General features: G+C 44.6%; 1 protein-coding gene across 6 annotated transcripts in view; it reads right to left on the bottom strand.

The window, feature by feature from the left end:
• Limch1 (LIM and calponin homology domains 1) overlaps window positions 1-27352 on the bottom strand; it is a 315834-nt gene that overhangs the window by 30211 nt on the left and 258271 nt on the right. For all 6 annotated transcript variants that reach the window (XM_021210512.2, XM_021210511.2, XM_029545188.1 and 3 more), the window contains 7 exons: window positions 26142-26177; window positions 21865-21991; window positions 20260-20417; window positions 19674-20082; window positions 15980-16201; window positions 4296-4386; window positions 2544-2704 (listed from right to left, as the gene is read on the bottom strand). In XM_021210512.2, the coding sequence (XP_021066171.1) occupies window positions 2544-2704; window positions 4296-4386; window positions 15980-16201; window positions 19674-20082; window positions 20260-20417; window positions 21865-21991; window positions 26142-26177 (1204 nt within the window). The remainder of the gene's footprint in view (window positions 1-2543; window positions 2705-4295; window positions 4387-15979; window positions 16202-19673; window positions 20083-20259; window positions 20418-21864; window positions 21992-26141; window positions 26178-27352) is intronic.

Here is a 27352-nt window from a genome sequence, read left to right as displayed (position 1 = left end):
CTCCCTCTCCCTCTCCCTCTCCCTCTCTCTCTCTCTCTGTATGTGTGTGTATGGGAGGGTGTGTGTATGAGAATGGCACAGGCACTGGGTCTCTCTAGGGATGGAGTTATGGGTAGCTTTGATCCACCTGCTATGGAGGCTGGGAGCTAAACTCAGTACTCTTAACCACTGAGCTGTTTCTCCAGTCCTCACACCCTTCCGGTCTTGAGCTCACAGACTTAAGCTACCTCCTGAGAGGTGTAGACTGGGGGTGTAGAAGGGGGCTCCTATAAGAACCGGCTGCAAATGCAAGAGCTAAGCATAGCAGACATACCAGCCAGGTGCTTTGCTTTTTACAAAGCAGCACCATCCACAAGTGAAATCAGAAAATCAAAGCCGCTGTAAGCCCAGTGATCACCAGTAAGACCAAGAGGTGGGGAGAAGGGGGGAGGGAGGGGGCAGGCGGGCGTGGAAAGTGTTGCCCTGCAGTTCATCACCCCACTTGCTCACCAACTATCGGAGCTTCTAAACTTGGAACCATAGAATTTTAGAGGTGTAGACATGGTAGCATTTGATACCAAGGATAACCTGGGAATCACGGATATTTTATGCATAAATATATATGTAAAATGAAAACCCACCATTCTGAGACTCATGTTTACTAACCAGCCATGACAGAAAAACAAACAAAACAGACAAACAACTTGGGAACCCCTGAGAAGGCTTTTCCCCATAGTGGTTGGGCATGAAACTGGCAGTCTAAAGTTAAGCTCACACTGATGCCGGGACAGAGGCGAGGAACGGAAGGGAAGACACTAAATTACAGCAGTCATCTTGTTTGGTTTGATCTAAAGTCTAGAAATGTTACAGAGTTTTCTTACAAGTCAGAATTATGTGAACGCATTGAGTTTAGAATAATCCCTAAGTAATGATTACAAGCACACTGTAGCGAAAGTACAATTGGTAAAGACGGGAACCCTGCCTGCCCGCCCTACTGTGAGACCTGTGATTCCATTAACCTCTGGGAACCTCTGGATTACACAGTAATCCCCTCTGTATAAAAACATGGAATAGCTGAGATCTCAAAATGCTTCAGACGTCAGGCGTCTTAGAGGCTCTCCCAAGGACACTCCACTCAGCTCCGTGAGGCTACGTGCTGTGTCCTGTTCCCTATCAAATGTCCAGTGTCTAGTACGGCACTTGGCACATCGTAGGTGCATAGTTAATGTGGCTGAGTAAATTCTGTATGAAACAGAACTAAGTGGTACATTTCCCACTTGATGTTCAAATCTGTATTTAGGTTGATTTTTTTTAAAAGGATGGAACATTGCCATAAATAATTTGACTATTATTCAAGGCATGGCTCCACTCTGGGGGTCATTAGGATTACCCAGAGCTTTTCCAGACATCGGGACCATGTGTCCAGAGTGTGCCTGTCTGGTCTGGAATGTACTCCATAGTTTTAAAATTCTTTAGAAATCACTGAGATAAATGGTAGAGTTTTTAGACTTGGTATTTAAAAACAAACCCAACTACTATAAATAAGGCTCTATGTATGAACCACATTTAATACAAGAGGCCATTGTGTCATAAGTTGCTTGTTATTTTATCCAGGGGTACCAGATAATACTGTTGCTAAGAAGTAGGTACACAATGGAAAGAGAATATTTATAAGATGCCAAGTAAAGAAGCAAACCAGCAAGTCCACCCACAGCAAGCTGAAACCTGAATTTAACAGGATTCTACAACACCTTCACATTTAAATAAAATTAAGCGTCTTTAAGGTTAAATGAAAATTGTGAATGCTGGAAGTGTCGCTAATACAGAATGGCTTGCTTCAGTTCTCTACCCCTCTCTCATCCCATTTGTTTGACTATTTAACAAATGTGTTTACATATTCTACGATATTTGATATATCTGTAATGCAAATGGTTGTATTCCCCCTCCCCTTATACACGGGCAGTTTGAATAAGAACGGCTTCTATAGGCTCAGATGTTTGAATGCCTCCTCCCTAGATGATGGAATAGTTTTGGGATGGATCAGGAGGTGTGGTCTTGTTAGAGGAGGTGTGTCATTTGGGGTGTTGGCTTTGAGGTATCAAAAGACTGCAGCTAGGCCTCGTGTTCCCATCTGTCTCTCTGTCTCTGTCTCTGTCTCTCTCTGTCTCTGTCTCTGTCTCTTGTTTTGCTTCCTGTTTGTAGATCAGATGTAAGATCTTGGCTACTGCTCCAGAGTGATGCCTGCCTATCTGATCCCACACTTCCCACCAAGATGATCATGGACTCTTCCTCTGAAACTGTAAGAAAGCCCCCAATTAAATGCTTTCTTTTATAAGTTGCCTTGGTCATGGTGTCTCTTTACAATGTGCAAGCATGGTGTGTGTATATGTGTGTGTGCGTGTGTGTGTAAAATGAACATACAGTATAGTTTTAGAGAGAACTATAGATGGAAGACAAGTAAGAAAACCAGCCCTCACACCTGCTGTCTGCCCAGAAGCAGTGTCTCATGGCTGCCTGAAGCCCTTTAACCTCTGGGTTTAACTCCTCCCCCAAGGTGACCTCACCTTCTGTGACAACACTAACTCCACCTTCCCACTCATCTCGTTTTCTGGCTTCTTCTGGTCTTGTTCTGGCACCTCATTCTTCGGCTGCGGGTTGGACGAAAACTCCACCAAGGCCACCGTTGGGCTGCACCGAGTCACGGTGGTCGTGAAGTGCTGGGGCTCTGGAGGGCAGTCACAGGTGGAAACGGAAGGAAAAGGAACTCACACAAAGGACCAATTTTTTTCAAAGTCACCATGACCCTTTCATCAGAGTCCCCGCCTCCTGATGACAAGATGGTTCACTACAGGAGAACACACAGCCAAGGGCCCCCGGGATGGCAGGATTCTCATGAAACTGCCCTGCTCCGAAAGAGACTGCTCCTCACAGTCATGCACACCTGAGTAGCATGTGACACAAAATGTTTAATGACGGTGGAGCAGATAACAGAATGCCCACAGACCCATCTGTGCTTGTGACTGAGTGACAAACTGACTTTTCCTTGTAGTGTCCGCCGCTGTGCTCGCCTGTAGGCCAGAGGCTGTCTTCTTCTCTTATGTCTTCCTCTACAGCCCCACCTTATTTTCGGAGGCAGAATCTCTCACTGAAACTGCAGATTCATTTCTCCAGGTAGCTTGGTTAGTCAGTGAGCCCCTGAGACCCACCTGTCTCTGCCCCATTAAGTACTGGGGTTACAGGCAGGGTGCTCAGCTTCCCCGATGTTGCTAGCGGGGGGGGGGGGTCCCAGCTCAGGTCCCCAGGTTTATGCAGCGAGCACGTTTCCCACAGAGCTCCCTCCCCAAGACCTTTCCTTTTTAAAACTACATTTCCTAAACTGGATTGTGTTGGGGATTGAGGGGCAGACAGATATAATGCACGAGAAACAAGCTGTTCTCCAATATCTAGAGATTTAGATACACTTTAGACGGGGTGGAAAGGTCACCCTTCGAGGGGTGTATTCACGTGTGGAGGCCTAGTCTGACCCGAATATCTTATGCTATTGTTTTTAGTAATGGCATTTAAAAATTGTCATTTAAGAATAATTTGGTGTTGGGAAAAGAGTTTGCATAGTTACCCAAAGAAATGTGTAGAAAAATCTTATAAAAATATCTAGGGCCTTGCATATTCTATTACCAAGCCACACCACGCATGGGAACAATTATTATGTATATTTTGGTGTACATCTTATCTACCTGTGTGAATGTGTGCTATAAGATGTGACCCTGAGGATGGTTAATCCAGGTGGTCAACCTGACACACCCGGGAAGAGGAAAAGTTGGCTGAGGAATTGCCAGTCTGACTGGCTTGTAGGCATGTCCTTGGGACAAGAGAGGGCCCAGCCTTGTGTGTGGGGTCGGGGGTGGGGTGAGGTGGGGTGAGGGGGCATTTTTGATCGTCAGATTGTGATCTGGGAGTTCTAAGACAAAACAAACCCTTTCCTTTCCTCCCCCAAGTTGATGTTTGTCACAGTTACCAAAAAGCAACCAGGAAAACCCAGTGTTTGAATTATTCTATAAAGGAATTAAGTATTTTGTTTTTAATGGAGATTATTTTCTTTTAGGGAATAAAATATCAAGAGTAGCACAGGGACACAAAGCCCGGCTTCCTATTTTCACAGGGACATTAATGTCACAGAATTTCTCGGTAGCGCCTCTAGGTGGCAGCACAACCACACAGAGCCCGATACTCTCTTTGAGTTTAGAAGGAAAAACTGGCAACGTTGTATCACAAGTCACCCGGGGTTTACCTGAAAACTAGCATGCTATGAAACAAACCTGCGGAGTCAGGCTCCAAATCCCCTGGCCCTGGCCCCTCTTCACCGTCTTCATCTTCTTGGCCGTTCGATTCAGTTCCCTCAGAGGCTGCCTGAAAAAGATATATATATATATATTAACCTCTCTTGAATAAACCAAGCCCTCGAGGATTCTAAGAAGCAAAGGCCACTTCCTTAATAATAATTTCCAGGCCAACAAGGTGGGCTGTCCGAGAAAACTGTCTCCTGATTCTGAGAAGCTCATGTTGGGAGTCTAGTTTGTTGGAAAGAGACGTTTGTGACCCCGAACGAGCGGGTTCCAGCACGCTTGTTCTCTCCAGCCCTCCTCTTCCCAAACACTCTCCCTTCTTCCCTGCACCTACCATCAAATATAAAGCACAGTTACCACACAGTCACTCCTGAATCCTTCCAAGTTGGCTGTGGGTCCTATCACCACCTGAGGGGATTTTGTTTTAATTTTTAAAGGATATCGCACTTCTCAGTTGGCCGTCCTGGGTATAGGGGCCTGTGGCTCTGAACACCGTAGAGTTCTTTCTTGAAGCTCTCTGTTAGTTTTTATAGCCATCTCTTGTTCTGAGAGCTGGCAAGGTCGGCTTTCCCTCCCTTAGTCTCCCACTAAGGTCTCTCCTTGACATGGGGGTTCAGTCACTCGCCACACCACAGTAAGCACTCTCTCACAGTAGTGCCTTGCGGCTGTCCGCTGCATGCTTTTATTTTTCTAATAGTTAAAAATAAATTGTTAACTACTTCATTATGCTCACCAGATGGGGAGTGGTTGAATGACTTGCTTAGGACCACAAAGGGAAGTACTAGACTACACAGTCACAGAAAATAAGATGCTAAGCAGGCTGCGGACATGGCTCAGTGGGAGTGGGTGCCTGCCTGGTGCTCAGGAAGCCCTGGGGCTTATCTGATCCCAAACACTGCCAAAGAAGACAACAAGCAAACACATGGGCTCTGCTGTGCAGCAGTGAGGTGTGAAAATCACTGCTAGTCAGTATAGAGTTAAAATAGTTAAGGTTTACATATATATATATATTATACTGTATATAATTAAAATATACAGTATATACACTTATATACACAAGCACCCATGCACACACATACATATCTATGCATATGTATATTATGTATATGTGGCATAAAGGTAAAAGTAGACTAAATAGCAGACCAGTGGGGGTGGGGGGATGGCGGAGATAGCGATGGGGGAGGAAGCATAGGAGCCACGCACAGTGGACGTATAAAATGTCATTATGAAGCCCATTATTTGGTGCTAACTAAAACAATAAAAATAAAGATAAAGATAAAATAAAAATAAAGAAAACAGAAAATGTTGATAGTGTTTGTTTCTTAAAATGTGTTTACACTTTGGAATGATTTTCCCCATTTCCTAACACGCACTTTTGTAAGTTATAAATGCTCTACAATCAGAAAACACCAGTGTGGCTTCACACTATCTTCATAGGGAACTAACTCTAGAGTTAGGTTCAAGATTTTCCTCCTCTTATCTTGGTTGCTCAATAAAAGCAAGTGAAGGTTAAACTAAATGTATCTGGAAGAGTTGTGCCAAAGACAGCAACTCAGTGACTCTGTGATTTATTTATTTATTTAGTAGAAGTTTTATGTAAAAGACTAGAGCTGAATTTTTAGTGTGTATAAATCATTTCATAAACTTTAAAAGGTGTTTAGATAAAAGCTAATACTGGTTTTCAGAATGGGCATTATTAAATACTTTATAAAACCAAGGAGAAAACCACCTCCCTCCAGTTGTTTTCTGGCACCCACTAGCACAGGATGGCACACTTGTGCCCTCATGCATACAGACACACATATACATACATATATACACATGTGCAAACAGACATACATACAGACACACATATATATACACACATATATACATACATACAGATACATACATACATACATCTGTATATACATACACACAAAACAAACAAACAAACAAACAAACAAACAAACATTTTAATTAAAAAAATAGAATTTTAAGCCAAAACCTTTCAAACTTCTAAAAGGTTTCACAATAGTATCTAGTGAGAACTACGGACTTTTTCCTTTGGAGGATGGGGTATTTTGAAATACTCATAATTAGACTGGAGTTTTCTAACGATGGACAAATATCGTTATATATACACCAAGTTGTAAAGAGCATACTATCTCAAGGTAAAAATGTATTTTTTTATTTTTCAGTACTGAGGATTCAACAGAGCTTCTTATATGCAAGTGAAATAGTCCTCCCTGAGCCACACCCCACTCCTAGCCCTTTCTCTATGTCAAGTCAGGATCTTGCTTAGTTCATATTTGAACTCACTCTGTAGCCAGAAAGACCCTGCAATCCTCCTGCCTCAGCCTCTCCAACAGTTGAGACTGTAGACTTATACCTTGAGGCTGGCTTTAAAACCCCTAGGCAGGTCAGTCATGATAGTGCAATGGAGGTTACAAGTTCAAGCCCTGCCTAGGCCAAATTTAGTGAGACAAGTGAAACTGAAAAGCCCTAGGGGTTAGACAAATGGTAGAATGCTTGCATGACCTGCACAAGGCTCAGGTTTTGAACCTCAGGATCACAAAACACAAAGAGCCAAGCAATGCCCCAAAACATTGTAAATAAGAAAAAACACACAGACAGAAAATAACAACCACATTAATATTATTTAGTGGATTTTTAAACATCTTTTAATCATACCAAGGAGCCTGAATTGAATTTGAGAAACTTGAGTGAAAATAACTAACCAAAGTCTCTTTATTATACAGAGGCTCTACATATATGTGCATATATGTGTGTTTGTGCATATATGTGTGTGTATGTTATATATACAGTATTATGTGCATATGGTATGTGTGTATATGTGTGTGCACTCATATATTTATAGGAGTTTCTGAAAATCAAGCAATCTAACACTATCAAGGAATAGGTTGGACTTTTTCCTTTGAAGTTCACTCTAACAGAACTAGACACATAATACGCCATGGTAGTTTTGCTTTATGATACTAATATATAAAATACTGGTGGGACTACTGAATCTTAGCTTCCTTCTCCAAACATATTAAATGATAGAAAACTATCTAAGGCTGGAAAACAAATTTGCAGCTAAGCACTGATGAAGGAGCCTCTGGAGAGCACCCATGCTTCCAATCGCAGAAGAGAGTAACTACAAACGCGGCCCGGATCCCAGAACTGAACAAAAACAAACATAATGTATGCGATCTAAGATGCAATCCAGTTCAAGCTGTATTATTTCAGGAACTACTAAGAAAGAAAACACCATTAAACATGACACGCCGTGGATTTGTAAGAGCCGTCTTGATTTGTAGACGTTGAAACACAGAAAAGTGTGCCAATGGACCCCATGATTCTAGAGCATCACTGAAGCCCGTTCAACACAATGCGTAATGCTAACGGGACACTGTCCACCAGTTAACTACCTCACCCACGGTTGTGTAACAGGCATATCACATCTCAGTAATATTTTAGTTATGCATGGCTAACAGGTATCTACCTTTGAGACTTCTCAGATTGCTAAGTTATCTACTATACAGTTCACCCTGATATGATGGTTAAGAACTTACTGGTATTCAGTATGGTTCAGTAATGGCTGTACGACGGTTACCAGGATTAAAATTTAGCCCATTTAGCAGCCATCACTGCTGCCAAGGCCCTTGACACGGATGGTAGTATTTAACCATCAGGGTGATCTTAGCATGGTTTCTTCACAAAGGCTGAAGGTAAGTGGCTCACAAGGGTCCCAGTGCCAGGAGGCCAGAGAGGTGGAAACCCTACGCCGGTCCAATCCTCTCCATCAGTGGCCTGAGAGCCATAGTTATTGTTGGTGATCTCTCAGGATTTAAGAGTTTCTGATCCAAAAGAAGACTTTCAAGTTCACTGCAGAAACAATCCAAGCTGCCATTTCTCTTCCCTTTCTGTCCCGGACCAACTGTTCATTATTCTGCAGAAGGTTAGAACTTCCTGGAATCCTTCAGGGCAGGAGGCAGCTCAGTCAGCTCTAGAGCAGCCAAGACCGTCCTGTCCCCAGCCAGCCAGCCAGCCAGCCAGCCATTCAGAGTGCCAAGGGCAGAAAACAAATGTCGTTCTAATATAAATGCATTATCTATGCAATCCCTGCTCAAACGCTTAGTTTAAATGCATACTTTTCACCCAAATCAAGCCACCACTAGCAAAATGTTATATATAGAGAGAGAGAGAGAGAGAGAGAGAGAGAGAGAGAGAGAGAGAGAGAGAAACTGTAAAGAAGACTGTAACTAAACTTAAAACTCTTTATATGCACCAAGAGAAAGGGGCTATTTTTTTTAAAAAAAATGAATTTAACAGTGGTAATGTACCAGGCGCTTTATATTTTTTTCTACAAAGTTTTCTGAGTTCTGTAGCACACAAAGACTATCTGTAATCAAGGGAAATTCCCAAAGCTGGTTTAATTAACTCCAAGTCTGGCTTCTCCATCCTGAATGCTTGTTATTTCTGTATTAATGGCCTCACATCCAAGGCAATGAGTTCAAAGTTGGCAGTCCTAACCAGCCCAGATAGAATCAGAGGCTTGCTCCTAAAACACACCCTTGCTGGCAAATGTGCCTTCTGACGCGTGCGTTCTGTCCCTTTGGTTACAGCTCAGAAGATAGGTCTTCCACCCTTCCACTGGAAACAGTTTTTTCAAGGGTGAAAACAAACAAAAACAGAGTCCTGGACGGGAAAGAGTGAGCACACGGAAGGGTGGGCGTGAGGCTAAGCCAGAAGCTGGCTTCCCCTTCACCAAGAACTCCATCCCTGGCTTCCCCTTCACCAAGAACTCCATCCAAACTAGCCAGACTGCCTGACTCAACCCCAAGACCAGAGGCAGGAGGCGGCAGATTCCTGGCTTCAGAATCGCACAGTTTAACCACAAAAATCTACCTAGCTACTGGCTGCTCCCCAGCCTTGTCAGACTGGCAGAGAGCAATCACAGAATGGATGGCCGCTGTAGCAATCACAGGATGGACGGCAGCCGTAAGGCAGAAGGGTGAGAGCCGGGCCCAAGACCTAAGCTCCAGCTCATCATTTGACCTCCATCATTTAAATGGTAATGTCCAAGGACCTGCCTGGGACTATTCTGAGCCGGTGAGAGATTTTCTGGCTCCAGGCTTGACTAACTGGACGCAAGCCTGGAAAACCAGTGTATTTGTGTCCTGGCACTATGACCCAGTGCCACATTGCTCTGCATGTGATTCTCCTTTTATCTTAAGAATCTGTCACCACTAGAAGGAGAAGCAGCAGGCCAGTAGCTCCCTATGCTTTAAATATCCCCCCCCCCCAACACACACACACACACACACACTTGGACCATGCTATCTACATGATGCTTTTCAAACCACTAAAGATGGAAAGATGGGCTAGGTTTAATTTATCTCCTCTGGCACATAGCATCTTGAAATTGCTAAACAATTTCTATATACAGATAGACGTTAGTATTTAATAGATTTTTCAAGAACATTAATCTACCACCCTTACGATTACTTCTGGTTTGGGGAAAAACACTTTCTAAAGAGATGTCTGTCGACATTTGACAGGAATCTGCAGTTGGTGTCAACTGCAAGGCTAACAGCGCCTACCCAGATGCCTCTGTCCTGCCCTCACTGAGAAGCAGGAGGAGGAAGAAAGGCCTGATTGTTCCCCTGGGTCAGAAAACAAGGAAACTGCTGATTTTTTTTTTTTTTTTTTGAGGAGGGCCACAGGCTTTTTGTAGACAAGGGACAAACAGACCCACCTCATCACTCAGTCTGAGAGAAAAGCTCACCGAGTGCTCGAGATACCCAAGAGCTGGGCTTGGCTCATCACACAAGAACTGCCATCGACCGCCAGGGCCTCTGTCATTGGGGATGAGTGACCATGTGAGAGAGATTTGGTCGGCCTTCATGAAATGGAGTGACCGAGGGTCTCTGTGCCTGGAGAGTGGAATCTTGGGAGCCCAGGTGGTAGAATCGAGCCAAGACGGGGGGGGGGGGGCGGGGGGGGGAACACAACAGACACAGAAAGAGCCAGGGGAAGAGCGTAAGTGATAGCGTCTCCTAGAAAGACCTGTTTACAGCTGCATGGCTTTTAGGGAATGAACTGGACTGACGGACAGCAGCAGCTGGAAGAAGACAAGGAATCCGTCTCCTGTGTATAAAATTCACATCTGCTCAAAATGGTAATTTCGATAATCTTATGTAAATTTCCCAAACCTTTATATTTCTCCCTATTTTGTATTTCTAGGGGGAAAAGTGAACTATTCTACCTTGCACTTGATTATGGAAATACAATACATAAGGACTCCTGTGGGGTACAAGTTACCTTGACACCAATCTAAGTGCTTGGCAGATGTGCAATCTCATAGTAACTACCTGACATGTATTAGTCTATGTAACAGTAATCCATTACGTTACATTACATTGCACACACTGAAGTCAGACACTTAAACCTGTTCAGGTCGTGTTTGGCCTACTGCATGGAGTTCTTGAGGTAATTTAGGAGAGGATCATTTCCAGACCGCCAAGCAGGGAGGAGATCCAAATGCAAGTGTGACTGACAATGGCGGGCAGAAACCGCCAGCGTCTCTGTGGATAGCTTTGAGGGAGACAGCACTAGCCACATCTCTTGTTGTGATCAAAAAATACACGGTGAAAGCCACATAAGGGAGGGAGGCTGCCTCGGGCTCTTGGTTCAAGGGGATACAGTCCATTACGGCAGCAGGAGCACAAGGGCGCTGGCCACACTGCCTCTGCTGTCAGAAAGCAGAGATGGACGCTAGCGCTCAGCTCCCGTTCTCCCTGTTCCTCAGTCCGCAGACTATTGGATGGTGCCATCCACATTTAGAGTGGGTCATCCCACCTCAGTTAACCCAGCTGAGACACGCTCAGAGGCTTGTCTCCTAGGCGACTCCAGAGTCTATCAAGCATCTAAATTCCTTCCCAACCCTCTAGTCTAGGACCCTGGATGTGTGTTACGACAGGATCTTCTAACATAAGCCGGTATTATAAAATGCAAGGTGCTAGGTTTTTATTGGGCTTCTGGGAGAGAGAGAGAGAGAGAGAGAGAGAGAGAGAGAGAGAGAGAGAGAAACTAAACTCGGAGAGATCTCACAAGTAACAGGGAGGGAAGGGAACCAGTGTCCCTGCCTGGAAAGGACAGCATCTAGTCTGCAATACCACCTGGCATCTCTCTTGGAGTCCTTTCACTTTAATATCCCCACTATGTGGAACAGCTGTGTCTGTCCCCCAGTTCACTCAAATATCCACACTGAAGGTCAGGCTTCAAAGTCCACATCACACACAAACTTTCCCAGACTGTATTCTATCTACGTTGATCTTACTTATTCTTTGTCATCTTATATTCCTCTGATGTCCTTAGTCTACAATCTAGCATTTAGTTACATATTGTTTGATATACTTCTCTGGTTTGATATATATAAGAAATGTCAGGAAGTTTGCTTCTTTTTCTATTTTAAACATTTGTACACTTCTACACAGAGTGTGTCTTCACTCATCCCTCAGTAAGCAGGCACGCAGTTGCATGGCGGTCACTATTATTATCCTATTCTTATAGAGCTGAGCCTAGCCGGGGGGGGGGGGGGGTCTGGAATGGGACGGTCTGTGTAGATACAGTCTAAGTATCACAACAGATCCGAGGTCACTTCCAACCTATGTAGAAGGGAAGAGAGCCATGGTTTCAGCAGCATCCCGTGAGAAAGATGAAGTGGAAGAAAACTGAAAGAGGTGGCATGTCATCGTGTGCTCATATCGGCCCCACTTCAGAGCTCCGGCCGGAGCATCACTGCCACCCTTCCCTGGGGCTCACCTCACATTCCGAACTCACACACCTGCCCACTGTGGCCACTGTGCCTTCTGCACTGTTCCAACTTGTCCTAAAGCAACTGTGACATTTTAGTGGCGGGTGAGGCTCTCCCCCACCACTCTCCATAGAGAGTGTCTCGTCTGAGAATGCAGTTTTGGGAAGAAAGACACTATTTAAAAAGAAGAACACTATTCTTTTGAGGGTCCCATGGAACTGGGAAAATGAGTCAGAAACAGAAAAGGCAAATCCAACGCGACACCCATCCTTGGGAGGCCTGGATGTACAGCATCCTGTTTCAAGACAGCCACCCTCCTTCGGTAGGATCAACTCATTCCACTTTTTCAGTATGAATAAAGCCACTAGCTTCTTTGGAATAACAAAGAAGGAAGTAAAACAAGGATTCAGATTTCTAAAAGCTGACTCTTCTTCTTTTAAAGAGGTAGTTAGTTAGTTAGCTAGTTAGTTAGTTAGCTAGTTAGTTAGCTAGTTAGTTAGTTAGCTAGCTAGTTAGTTAGCTAGCTAGTTAGTTAGTTAGTTAGTTAGTTAGTTAGTTAGTTAGTTAGCTAGCTAGCTAGTTAGTTAGTTAGTTAGCTAGCTAGTTAGCTAGTTTTAGATGGAGTTTCACTCTGTTTCCCTAGCTGGCCATAATCTCACCATGTGGCCTAGGCTGGCCTCAAATGTACACCAATGCTCCTGAACAAGCCTTCTGAACACTGTGGCACAGGCATGGTCCACATGCCTAACCCTCAGGAGGAGAGGCCTTTAAGATGACTCAGGGATAACATGCTTGAGTGGAAAGGCTCTGAGTCTTAAGTAACCAGTGTACATGAAGAGCTTTCTAGTAGTGAGTCCAAGTTCCACAAAACACGGCTAACAACTTTACACACACACACACAACACAACTCAAACTCACATGTACATGCATACATACATGTATAGTAGGAGAGGGAGGAGGATAGATGATAGACAGACGATCGATGATAGATGATTGATAAACACATAAATAGATAAATGATAGATGGTAGACAGATGATTGATAATAGATCAATAGACAGACAGATGATAGATGGTAAATAGATGATAGATAGATAGATAGATAGATAGATAGATAGATAGATAGATAAACAGATAGATAGACAAATGAGATACACAAAGAGATAAATAGATGATAGATCCACTCAGAGACTAATTGAATGACTCCTGTCAAAGTTTAAGAGTGCACAGTCATAGAGGTCAGACTGGAAATGCCACCCTCTGTCTGCAGCACCCAAGTTTACTCAACTAGAAATTACTCCTAACTAGGAAAAAAAAATACACAAAAGAAAGAACCCCCCCAGGCTTGCCCATGAGTTTGGGCCTATACTCCAAGGCTGCCTAGCATCACGCTGACCATGGGGAAGAAAGGCCATGAGGCCGCCTTTTCTTTGGAGTTCCCCTTCTGGGAACACACAGACTTCTGAAGTCACACGATTTATTTCATATCGAGGGTGCTGCTTCTCTTAAATTAAGTCACTTAGTGGAGTATGTAATCCCTTCAGAATGAAGGGAATCTAGAAAACGCTCCTGAGCAGCCTGGGGTGGGGACATAGAATTGCTAACATTCCTAGGAAGGCAAGCCCAGCCCTACAGCGGGATTGGTGGTGGTGGTGGTGGGGGTTCTAGTTCCAGTGTAGGAGCAGAAGTGGATGTTATCTCACTAGTTAAGATCTTCCCTCCCTCCCGGGAGCTGGACACTCCAATTCTGCAGCTTTGCGAGGTGTCCCCAGAGGTGGAAGTAACGTGATTACAGTCCACAGGTGGGACTGAGAATTTGACTGGGTCATGACACTGGGGAAGAAATGACTCTGGTCTCTTCCCATCTTTCTGTCACAGAGCATGGTGTGTGTGTGTGTGTGTGTGTGTGTGTGTGTGTGTGTGTGTGTGTGAAGAACTTATTCCCCAAAAGACAAATTGCTGAGTAAGGACAGCACCATCTGGTCCAGGGGTCCAGCGTGTGGGTGTGGCAAGAAGGCACCTCTTGCTGAGTGGAGGGGGCAGGAAGCAAGTTTACCTCCAGACCAAATCTTTGAGGAAACCTCAACCATCTCTTCATCCTTGAACTGTAACACAAACCCAAATGCTAGAAAGGAGCACTGTAGGATGTGGGGTGCTGGCGAGAGCAGCGCTGTAGGATGCAGGGTGCTGGCGAGAGCAGCGCTGTAGGATGCGGGGTGCTGGCGAGAGCAGCGCTGTAGGATGCGGGGTACTGGCGAGAGCAGCGCTGTAGGATGCGGGGTGCTGGCGAGAGCAGCCTATACCCGGAGACCTTGGCTGCGCCTGTGTGGGTGCTGCCAGCACAAGCCTCGTGCCATGCTGAATCTCATGTTCACTGTTCTTAAATTACCCTATCCTTTCTGGCTTGTTCCCTGAAGGCTGGTCCAGTGCCTTAGATGAGTTTGAGTTTAGAAGTTTACGCTAATAAAAATTAATTGTACTTTTAATACATTTTTGATTTTTTTAACTAATAAAAACATACATAAATGTACATAGATAGGTAAATAGTGGATAGAAAAGTAGATAAATATGTGTGCGTGTGTGTGTGTGTGTGTGTGTGTGTGTGTGTGAGAGAGAGAGAGAGAGAGAGAGAGAGAGAGAGAGAGAGAGAGATCAAAGATTAAAAGTCAGGTTCGACAGAACCACTCATCTTGAGACAGGTTCACACTATAGAACTCAGGCTGAAGTCTATAAACTTAGCACTGTCCTATCTGCTGCTTCCTTCTTCTTCTTCTTTTTGTAAGTTTTTTTTTTTTAAATGAGTATATCCATGAACACCTGCATGCCAGAAGAGAGCTCAAGATCTCATTACAGATGGCTGTGAGCCACCATGTGGTTGCTGGGAACTGAACTCAGAACCCCTGGAAGAACAGCCAGTGCTCTTAACCATGGAGCCATCTCTCCAGCCCCTATCTCAGCTTCTTACGCGCTGGAATGACAGGCCTGTACCACCACACCCAGCTTGGCAATGGCTATTTTCAGATTATATTAACAAGTCTAATGATGTCTTTAACAAGTAAGAGAAAAAAAAAAAGGATAATTTAAAGATATCTTTGTTCTTCTATAACACCAGAGTCCAGTAATATGAAGGCAAGTTGATTTATTGTTCTTAAATTATGTTATCTTTAATTATAGTCTGTTGTTATGGACTGAGTTGTGTCTCCTTGGGACCTTCAAGTATGATCTTATTTGGAAATAGGGTGATTTCAGATGAACTTGGTTAAGGTGAGTGGAGGAGGCATCCTGTCTTACTGATGTCCTTATTAACAGGAAACTCAGGCTCAGACACACACACGCACACACAAACACACACACTCACACACACACACAAACACACACTCACACTCACTCACACACACACACACACACACACACACACACTCACAGGAAGGGCACCTGGGTGGGGAAGAAGGCAGAGGAAATGTGTCTATGTGCCTTGGGCAGTCAGCATCAAGAGCTTGAGAGGAGGCCGAGGGTAGATGCCCCGCTGCCTGTAACACAGGGTGTAGCCCCGCTGCCTGTAACACAGGGTGTAGACCCTGCTGAGGCCTTGTTTTGGACCTTCATCCGCTAGGATAAAGACAGCTCCTGTTGCTGAAGCCTGATAGCTCATAGTACTTCAGTATGCTACGGAGCCAGAGCCAGCGTCTATACCCAAGGAGAAAGAAATAAGCAATGCCATGACTTTCTTACTCTAGAGACCAATTGCATGATAGATTTTCCCGAGGTGCAAGAAATACACAACGTGACGACCTTCTTATTCTAGAGACCAATTGCGTGATAGAATTATCCCGAGGAGCAATGGCGCTTCTTACTGTTGGTTCCTGGGGAGTGGAGTTTGGCTTCTTGATGTTGATCTCGATGCTGTTGCTGCCTCGTTTCACCTGCACAGGAGAGCCGTGCACCGTGGCCACACCTTCAAACATCTGGGACTTGGTTAAGGAAGGGCCAGGGGCCGCCGCTGCGGGGCCTTCTTTTTCCTTTCCTTCCTCATCTCCAGGGGCCATTTCCCCATTCATGCTGACCTTCCCATCTACCTGTAAGAGCCAGGGTGAACGAGAAAACATGCTATTACACAACCGAAGATGATAACCAGACACATCTCTGAATTGCCTTAGAGAAGTCTTAGTCTTAAAGGAACCTCCCCAGAGCTTCCATGGGTTCTAGAAGTCAGCTGTCTGCCAAGGCCCTCTGTAAGGGCTTCGCTTTGCCCACTTCATGACTGGATGACATTTCATGTTCATCTGACTCTAGAGGTGCTTTCTTCATTTGAAAATATAGAAATAGCAAGGAATTTTTAATTTCTTATTATTTTACAGGCATACACTTTAAAATTTTTTTAAAAATATTTTTATATCATGTGCATTGGTGTTTTGCCTGCACGTATGCCTGTGTGAGGGTGTCAGAGTATCTGGAACTAGAGTTACAGACAGTTGTGAACTGTCATGTGGGTGCTGGGAATTGAACCCAGATCCTCCGGAAAAGCAGCTAGTGCTCTTAATCACTGAGCCATCCCTCCAGCTCCCCAAATGATGGATTCTTAAATACAAACATGTGCCACATAATTGGGTTAGGTTGTGATGGTGATTCTGCAATTTGAATAGTTTTTTTTCCCTGGTTACCATATAGACGAGGCGGGGCCATTCTCTGATCAGGAGCACTTTATGGGTTATCATGTGGTGGAAGATTTCTTTTTTCTTTTCTTTTCTTTTCTTTCTTTTTTTTTTTTTTTAATCAAGTTATCATGGAAGGCAAGGATTCTGATATGTTATATAACAATAAATCTCATTTTTTCTATTTAATCTTATAATTCTATTTTTTTTCCTCAAGGGAAAAAAGTCCATGCTCATTGAAGTGTTTTTGTTTCACATTCCATATTTAGAGGAGGCAGTAAGAGTGAGAAGGGGAGGGGCTCGCCTGGCCTACGGACATGGCTGCCTTCCTAGTGGTTGAGCCGATTATCTGTGGTGAGAGGACCTATGGTCCAATTCTGACTCTACCACTCAACACCTATGCAATCTTACAAGTTTCTGACTCTCTGTGCAAAAATGCAGATTTTAACATAACGACCTTCTTCATAGTGTTGTGGGGGGGTCATAGGACTAAAGAATGCTCAGGACTCAGAGCAGCATCTCACACACTGCTGGCTATTCATATTAGATCTTCTGGAGTCTCTGAAAAGGAACAGTGGAAGGCTGGGTATTAGCTGTAGTTAGTTTACTCTGTGCTACGGGCCAGCATGCTTTTTATCACCTACTACTTGTAAGAAACTTGCAACACAGCTCAGCACGCACACATGAATAAGGTAGAAACAGATAAACAGTATGCTTATCTTATTGCATGTGATCTGTGTGACTTCTATTGTATTATTATTGTCCACTTCGTTCTTTAAAATGATGGTTCTGAACCACTAAACTGACAACAACCCACTAGCAGGTTTGAAACAAGATAGTCTTTGGAAAACGACGTTTAAACTGTATCACTTGATCTTTCTTTACTCTTTTATTTTCTTTGTAAAAATATGATACAGATTATTCATTTGGTTTTGAGACAGGGTCTTGCTGCTGTGGGTGCACACAGATACACACACACACACACACTCACACACACACAGACACACACACACACACACACTTTTGTATCTCTAATCTAGTAACAATTGTCCTATGTACATATTACTTTGACAACAAATGTTCATTTATTTTTGAGAAAGTAGTTTGTTGTTGTGACTGTGCACAAGTGCTCTCGTACGTACACACACACACACACACAAACACACACACACACACACACACACACACAGAATGAAGGAGAGATAGGCTACCAAACAAAAATGACAAGGTTTTCTCAGAGCCTAAGTTCTGTCATAAATTCTTCTATCCTAATCATCACAAGGTCACATTGTATCATTTACATAAGTAAGAGGAAGTGAATCTCTAAATGATGTGATCAGATACCTAGATAGCCAGTTACAGAAATGTATTCCCACCTATGTTCTGGGCTTCCTCAACATAACGCTTTTACAGAAGGTTACACCATCCATTATCCTGGCCCCAGGTGAAAGGAAGTGCATAAATATTTAGGTCACTTGAGGACACTGCTAGGCAAACAACACACACACACACACACACACACACACACACACACACGTCTTCAATTTCTCTTGAATCTCAGGAAGAATTTATTTGTTCACTTTTGCTGAATGCCTACCATGTCCTGGGTATCTATCCCAGGCTCTTAGCTAAGATGAAGCCATGAAGAATAAGAATCTTTACCCTGTTAGGGACAAACATTTTCAATCCATCTGAATGAAATGGCCAGGCATTCATCTTTTTCTTTTTTCCAGCAAAGCTTGAGGTACAGATATATTTAGATACTTAGAGTTATTTAAACACACGTCAGGCAGTAGGTTTTGAGCTCTCTCTGAAGTCCAGTAGTGAAGGTCTACTGAGCTCACTGCTCCGTTAGTTGGATTGTACAAACCTCTCCCCAGCCCTAATGGCGGTAGCTCCTACTGATGCGCTCCACTTTCCTGCAAGGACAATATGAACTGACTTTTCTTTGGAGCTGAAGGCCAAACGCTCCTCTGTGTATCGGAGGACACTGGAACAGGAGCAAACGCAAACATGCTTGCTTGCCAAAGGGATTTTGGTTCTCAAAAATGATTTTTATAGAATCTCTAGTAACACAACCCAGTTTTCCACTCAAGGAAAATCCTGTCTTATCTGATGACAAGCACACCCCATGCCACCATGTGTCTCATGTGTTATTTTCCTCGAGTGTAGCAATTCTTTGGATATAGTGTAATTTCTTCCTGTAAGATACAGCTGTGTATCTATCTTTGTTCTTTGTTCTTTTTCTTTCTTTCTTTCTTTCTTTCTTTCTTTCTTTCTTTCTTTCTTTCTTTCTTTCTTTCTTTCTTTCTCTCTCTCTCTCTCTCTCTCTCTCTCTCTCTCTCTCTCTCTCTCTCTCTCTCTCTTTTCTTTCTTTCTTTGGTTTTTTGAGACAGGGTTTCTCTGTGTAGCCCTGGCTGTCCTGGAACTCACTTTGTAGACCAGGCTGGCCTCAAACTCAGAAATCCGCCTGCCTCTGCCTCCCAAGTGCTGGGATTAAAGGCGTGTGCCACTACTCCCGGCTTGTGTATTTTTCTTTTTAAACAAAAGGTAAATACAGTCTGACTTTGCTGTGCATCCTGATAACTACAGGTTTGGGGGACCACTAAATGAGGATTGGTTTACTCTGCTCTATAAGAAACCATCATATGAAACCAGAAAACAGACCTCTGCTTGTTAGATGACTTATCGATCACAGGGAGCCCACTGAGAGGAACAACAGAACCGAGAGGAACACCCATTCCTTAAGAATCTGCAGGAAAAGGTCCTGAAATATGTGTATTATTATTGTCCATGATAAATGTGTCTGGCTTTTGTTTGACAAAAGGCTCCTGTCCTCAAGCTAATCACAGTTCGGTTTCCTTTTTTTCTTTCTCTCTCAAAGAATTCATCCTACCTTAAAAGTCTTCAGAACCTCTTGCGAGTTTTTGGGCTGTGAGTAAGGCCTGGGTGTCAACATAGGCACTGTGTTTGGAGTGATGGTCTTGCTTGGAGACCCGGTGCCTGCTGCTGCAATGCTCTCTGGGACACTGGTGTGAGCGATGGTGGTCTCAACCGTGGCAGTGAACTTGGGCGGGGGCAGTGACTGCTGCCGCAGGTACTTCATGGGGCTGGGGTCGTTCGGGAAGGAGGACACGTTTGGCTCTGTTGAATGGCTTCTTTCCAGGATTTTTGGCATCTCTAAGCGTTCGAGGACAGCCTCACTGATGGTGAATCTCTCGATGTACTGCTGGAGGATCCCCTCGGCCTCCTCCTGCGACCTTGCGTTCTTGTATGCCTCGTGAAGCTCCCTCTCTCTCCGCTCTCTGCAGGGTGGGACAAGGGGAAGAAGGGCAATAAACATCTAGGAAAGTTGCAGAGATTTCCACCAAGGTAGAGTAAAAAAACCAAACTATAACTAGTGCTATTGGAGCCTGGGCCACCGCACGGCTTAGAGAAAGCATGACTAGACACTATTGCACACTGGTGACAGAAAGACCCACTTTTCTTGGACGATTTCTCTGTAAGTTTTGATGCTTTTCCTCCGTTCACTTGTCCCATCTTCTCCAGACATCAACTTCTCCATTTTTTTCCTTTCTTCCTCTTTCTTGATCAAGTCCTGTGAAGCACTTCTTCTCCGGCTCTTCCAGCGAGCCAGGTCCTGGGGGAAGGGGGAGAGAGAGAGAGAGAGAGAGAGAGAGAGAGAGAGAGAGAGAGAGAGAGAGAGAGATACCATGCTCATTCCCAGTCTGCACAGAATTCCCTGCCTGTGACTCATGGACCTATAAGTGCTAAGGCACTAGGCTGGGACACTTCTACACAATCCTGCGAAAGTCTGGTTGGAATAAGGATGCCTGGAAGGCAGGGAAAGAAACAGATAGTGTCATTAACAGGACAGCAATTTATTGAGACAGTGCCGTGTGACACACGCAATCAAAGTTCATGTCATTTGGCAAATTTGATAGAACTGTCTTAAAGGTAATATAGAAAGCTTCATTTATTTTTCAATTATTTATTTATTTGTTTATTTATTTATTTATATCTATTTCTACCTCTGCATTGAAATAGATATTCTGGCACCAGAATGGTAGGGATTCATGTACAGCTTTCTCTTGGATGGGAACGAAGACAGAACACGTAGCTTTGGAGTTGAGTCTTAACAGATCCACCGAGAGGATATGTGTGAATTCCTCTGGGCCTCTGGAGAGCACGGAGACCTGTCCTACAGGTAGTTACAGCACAGTCAGTGAACAGCCTCTTGGTTAGAAGGATGAGCTGGAGCTGGGGAATAGCCCAGTCTATTTAGCACGTGCATTGTTCAGTGCATCTTGGCCTCTCTGAACTCATTTTTATCTTCTGTAAGTGGGGGGCGGCTGATCCAACCCTGCTTACAATCTTGGGATTAAATGTGATGACACTTAGGTGCTAGACACTGACATAGATAGTATCATGACATTGTGCTAATTTTGGAGAAGTCAACTTTTTGACTAATGGTGGAGTCAGGTTTACAACAGTGACCCCCCCTCTCTCTGCTAATCCCAAACCCCACCCTGCCTGCGCTCTTTGCTCTCAGTACAAAGCGCTGAACTCTCACCAGCCTCTTGCACCTTCCTTTCCTGGTTTGAATCTTGCCTTTCAACTCACTAGCTATGGAACTTTGGGCAGTGACTTAGCTGGGCTGGGGCTCGTCTGTGGATGTTGGAAGATAACCGTTGTTAGTACACAGAGTTACTAAACGATGCATTACCCAGAGCAAAGCATTTAGAACAGTGCCTGCTACTGGTACAATTAACGCTGACAGCTGCAGTCATCGTTGTCATCCATCAGTCTTAAATATAGAATATTAAAAGACAGCACACCACAGCTCTGCGCCTATCCTAGTCGCCTGCCCCCCCCCCCCATCCTTTCTCTTTGTGACCAAGCTTTGGTCCAGAGTACCTGCTGCTACACACCAATGTTGGTTTCTCCTCTCTCCACGTTCCGGCGGACCTCTCCTTTAATCTCCACCCTGGCCGGTCTGTGTCTGTAATGCTGGGGCAGCCCTCCCCAGCATGACTTTGAAGTCCAATCTACCCTCCCCACTGCCCGCGGCCTTGGCCAGAACTCACATCTTGCCATTTGTCGTCCTCTTCCCTCAGCTGGTTATTTATCAGCTGCAGCTGCTCCTGGCGGGCCCTGCTGTGCGGCAGCACCGCTGCCTCCTCCTCACACCGCATGTCAAACATACTCGTGCTCCTGATGCGGAGAGAGCAAAAAACAAAAAGCATGCAGTGTGAGAGCCGGCGGCAGCCTCCTTTCGCCACTGCACACCGCCGCCTGGGGGCGCTACCGGGCTGAGAGCCGCCTCTTTGCGCTGCAGCGGGAAGCAGCCGCCAGCGGCACAGCCAAGAGGGGATGCCTTTGTCTTCATTGATGGCCCTGAATGGAGGAGCTTTCTAGAAAGGTGCCCGGAAAAAAAGGGACAGGAGAAAGTATCTAAAGGCCCGCACTTCTCTCACTCAAAGGTGTATAATTTAGGGAGGATATATGTGTTGGAGGAGGTGGCGGGCGGGAACATTCCATTGCCGTGGAATCTCACACTGCACTTGGTGTGAAAAGAGAGAGCTTGCCTGATTTACGTGCAGAGATCATTTCTTCACTTAAAAAAAAAGTCATAAGGCCCCAAGAATAAGACACCACCTTTGCATATTTAAATTAAGGCTGGGTATTTTGTGGCTATTTCTTTTTCTTTATATAATAACATAATTGATAGCTCATCTTGGAATCAAGAAAATAAGGCATTTTGTACTAAGAAGAAACAAGCACATAAATGAGGGTATACTTCACACCCTAATGTGCTCCCAATCGTTTTGATGTATTTTTGACGGGATTCCTCTGACTTTACCTTTTGAAGGGAAAGGGAAAGGGCGGGTAATGAGGGAAAGCAACCCTTTTGGCTGTGCCTGCAGTTGATAAACTCTGCAGGAGCTTACTAAGACCACGGAGCCCTTTCTGTGATGCTCGCACAGACCTGTTAAGAGCAAGCCTTGAAGCAGCAGGGTAGCACAGGAGTAGAGACAGAAGCAAAGCCCCTCCCCTCCCCCACAGGGAGGCTAGCTCTGAGACCAAAAGGTCACCGCGACCTCTTATTCTGGAAGTTAAGTAGGAACTTACTTAAGTTTAGGAGTTCAGGAGTTAAGAAAGTTAAGGAATAAGCCTTCTAAGTCCCCTAGGTATAGAAGAGGGCCCATAATCCGTTTTTTTTGAAGATGGCTTGGGGGGGGGTGCTGAGGGGAGCAGGGATAAGACATGCACTTGGGAACCAACTGACTTCAGGCATCATCAGAGGTGCGCACAGCACCAGCACTGTGGGGTGAAACTGCATGAGTGGCTGGGCTCCTGACCCCTTTCTCCGGGTGCTGGACATTGAAAATCTAACCTGAGATTATAACTCAAGGCTAGCTTCCTCCAGAGTGTTCTAAGAATTCAACTGCAGGGATGTGTGTGTGTATATCTATGTATGTGTGTGTGTGTATATATATATATATATATAGTGTTTTGTTTTTAATCTGAGGCTTCTGTTAGTATAGTGGTGACAAAGCACGGTGGGAAGCTGTTGTTGCTACTCTCCTGGTTGTGTTGCTTTTTCTAGCTGTGGCTTCTAGAAAATAAAACTTCCTCTTCAAAGGGGGAAGGGGCTCTGATTTTTTTTTTATTTACTTTACAGTACATATTAACACTAAGAAAAGTTCAGGAATTTAAAAGTCTAACCCACGGTGGGTTTTTCTCTCATATAAGTAGGTCTTCTAGAGACGGAGGGAAACTTATATTTTTTTCCCTATGCTTGGAGGTGGGGGGATGTATCTTACCTTTAAAATATATAATATAGACAGTTATTTTGAGGCAAATTACAATTTCTACTAAGGCCTTCAGAGGAATAAGTGTCTCTGAGCCGCATGTCTTACAGACCAGTAGACAAATTGTGGGGAGAGAGGAGGCCCCTGCCTTGCTGCCTGGGTTCTAAAGGGCAGAATTCTAGGTTAGCCAAAGTAGGTGGCCATAGAGCAGTGGCTTCTGCAGGGGTGGGAAGGAAATAACTGGCTTCTTCCGAGTATGGGTTTCAGCTCCTTCAGCAGCACGTCACTGAGGGAAGAGGTGAGGCCCTCACAGTTGCCTCCTCTGCCTTGATTTACCATCTCTGTTCCTACTGTGAAGCTCCAACTTACCCTAGCCCAAATGTGTCCAAAGCCCAGATAATTAAGTGGGACTCTCCTATATCAGGAAGAACTAGCTCCCCAACCCAGGCTTTTGTATTATTATTATTATTATTATTATTATTATTATTATTATTATTATTAAGAAATATTAATTGCTTGCCATAAAAGAATCTGAAAAAGTCCAATTTGAAGTAAGAAAAGTCCAAATAAAATGTTCTGTAATGTTCCCAAGATGCAGGCCCTCCGGCAGAGTCCTGTTGGGAGAGGAGCAATGTGCCATTGAGTAGAATGTGAGTACATGGAACGACAGAGAGATCCTGACTGACCAGAAAGTGGAGATTTCGCTATGTTTATGGTAAGTTTACCCTGACATGCTTTATCAGGACACTTTGTCTTTTGATTGGGCTATATCTTGTGAATATGTCAATTAATTAGTGGTTTATGCCAGTAATTGCCTTTAAAGATTTTGGGATAGGGAGAGGTGAAAGAAACTAAAAGACAGTACATAGTTCTATTTTAAAAATTAACTCTTAGTATCGCCTTGTGATTTTGTCCTCCACGTGACTCGTGTTGACAGCGCCCGCTGTAAGTGATTATTTGGCGCTTTTGTATATTCTCAAATAAAACCTCTAGACAACAAGTTCCTTGACTTCTTTCTGGTCCACAGAGATAAACACCAGAGAAGGGAGTGCCAAGCCCCGCCCCTTTAAACAGAGTCCCTAACTTTTTCTGCGGCTGAGATTTCTAAGGCAAGCTTAGGCAAGGTCTACAATCTTCTGAGTGTAGCTTCCTTCCCCAAGATCTACTCTAAGCAAGCTGTCCTGCAGCCGCACGTCTGGGAGGAATAAATCCATCCTTCACAATGTTGCTGCTCGTCAGATCAGAGTAGGGCTTGGCCTCTCAGTCGCATGCCTCCTCCTGTCAGAGAAGTGAAATATTACCACTGAAGGATTTAAGAGTAATACCCAGGTCTCAGTTCTACCGTCGGCTTAACTCCGTGCTGAACTGCATTTTGGGGACACGGAGGTTCTCTCTCCCAGATAACTACTAATTCTAGACTGCCCATCGGAACTTGGCAATGGAATGTGAGCGCTCAGGGTTAAGGCTCTAAACCAGGCTGATGTCCTCAACACAAACACAGGGAAAAGCATGATGGGAAAAGAGTTGTCTAAAGTCCCCATCTCTGCCCAAATACCATCATGGTTGTCATCAGTAGAAATGACATCTGTGGGTTCTACGCCCTGTTTTGCCGTGGGACTTGGGTCAGGACAGCAAGCAGCATTCATCGTGCTGGTGATGGCCGGGTCTCGGTCAGGTCACGTGGACACTTTTGTGCAACTCATGTGGGAATGAAATATTAATTCCTTTCCCTCAGAAGACCAATCAGCAGACCCAAGAAGAAGATCATTCTGAAAAACCTTCGGCCTTGTACATCAGGGGCACAATGTTCTGCTTACGGGAAAGCCAACTTTGGGACAGAGTTTGTAAGGTCACAGATGGGTGAGGACGATTCTTCTCAACCTGGGATGGGAGGTGCAACGTAGGGAAGAGACCTCTGTTCCAGAAGGAAAGCAAGCGGTAGGCAGAGGAACCCAGGTTCCTGTTTTATACCCTTGACCCCTTGCTATGCCACGGAACTTGAACAAAACCCCAATGTTTGGGTCTTAAACATCCCACAGTTTATAAAACTCCAACCGGGTAGAGACTTGGGCTTCTGAATCTATAATTAGTGGTTTAGGATTTGGGTTTTTTTTTTTTTTTTTTTTTTTTTTTTTTAGTTTTGGGGGGGGGGGGAAGTGACTGTAAGAATGACTACTTCTTTGTTTAGGCTAAGCCCCTGTGCATTGGGAGTTAAACTGCAAACCTCATGACACCCCTTCCCTAAATCAATGGTTCAGGAATGGTACCAATGTCCAATAAGAGCGGCTTGAGCATGCCAGGCGGTGGGAAACGAGCGGCAAAGCTGCAGCATCAGCTTAACATTAGCATCATGCTTAAGTTGCTCTCTCCATCACTTCCCCTGCACAGAACACACGATCCTGGTGGCACTCCGGTGCTCATCTGTGCACCCGGCTTACTGTGCAGCTCGCCGCGGCCTCCGTTGCATGCCAATTAGTGGTAAGTACAGGAAGCATGCAGTTTAGGCTAGTGATTAACGTGATCCTATGAACACGATAGATGCCACTTACTCTGCGTCATCTGACACAGGAGTTCTGGGGCCGTATCTACAAGATCAAATACAAAATTAGAGAGAGGGCTGGCAGAGAGCGAATGCTGTGACCAACCTGGAAAAACAAACTGTGGGAGAAATCAGTTCGTGTCTACCAAACCATTTTTGCTGGTCATGCTGCAAGAGAAATGTCATTACACAACCAGCAATATTCATTAGCTACTTAAAAGAAAAAAAAAAACAAACAAAGCCTTCATATTTCCAAAGGGTATAAAGTTGGCGTTAAAACCCAGATGAGAAATCAAATAATCCCATGCTGCCCACAAAGAAAACTCTGTTTAACGGAAACACAAAAGCTTGGGGTTAACACACAGTATTCGGAAAAGACAACCGAAAATGCAAATACACTATACAGTTATTCACGCGCACACACACACGGCTCATGCCCCTGTGTTGGTGTAACGGGCCGTCATGGACATGCAACATCCATGAACCCTCACTGAGCTGCTCTGATGTGTTATGCATCTGCACAGACAATATCAAAGGCTATTCCTACAGGTTTTCTAAGAGCAAATCAGAACTTCAGCCAGAACTCCAATCAGTACCTTCCGCCTGCATTTGACAGAAACCACAATTCCTAGAAAAATGGGTCGTCTTAATCAAAACCAGACTCGGAAGCTATCCCACAGCTGGAAAAAACCAAGGTTTGTCCTGATCTTTTCTATTCTCCTGGTAATTTGGGTTTACAAAGCTGCGTCCTCTGTGATACGATACTGTGAGGCCCAAATGTACCCAGTAGGAAAGATCTGAAGGTGAGAACATCACTGTACGGGAGCACGCATCGGAATGAACAGCTCCCAGGAGCCAGCATCCCTGCAGCGAGGGTGACAGCTTAAAGAGACTGTCCTCTTCTGCTCCCCAAAGTCCGCCCGCTTCTGCATTCTGCTGCGGAGAAAGAATCGCTCGCTGCTGCCAGGAAACCCTGTCCTGCTTCAAGCTTCCAGAGATCACACCTGCTTAGCAAAGCGTTACCTTGTCCCACGCTCCATAGCCTATCCAGCAATTTCTGAATGCGTCTTCCTATACCTTTAGAGAAACTGCCCCAACAATGCATGAATGAACACACACAGACACACACACAGACACACACACAGACACACACACAGACACACACACAGACACACACACACAGACAGACACACACACAGACAGACACACACACAGACACAC

Source organism: Mus pahari, chromosome 13 (assembly GCF_900095145.1).
Source record: "Mus pahari chromosome 13, PAHARI_EIJ_v1.1, whole genome shotgun sequence".
In the NCBI taxonomy this organism is placed as follows: domain Eukaryota; kingdom Metazoa; phylum Chordata; class Mammalia; order Rodentia; family Muridae; genus Mus; species Mus pahari.
Note: the sequence above shows the minus strand (reverse complement) of the source record. Positions and strands in the feature narration are given on the sequence as shown.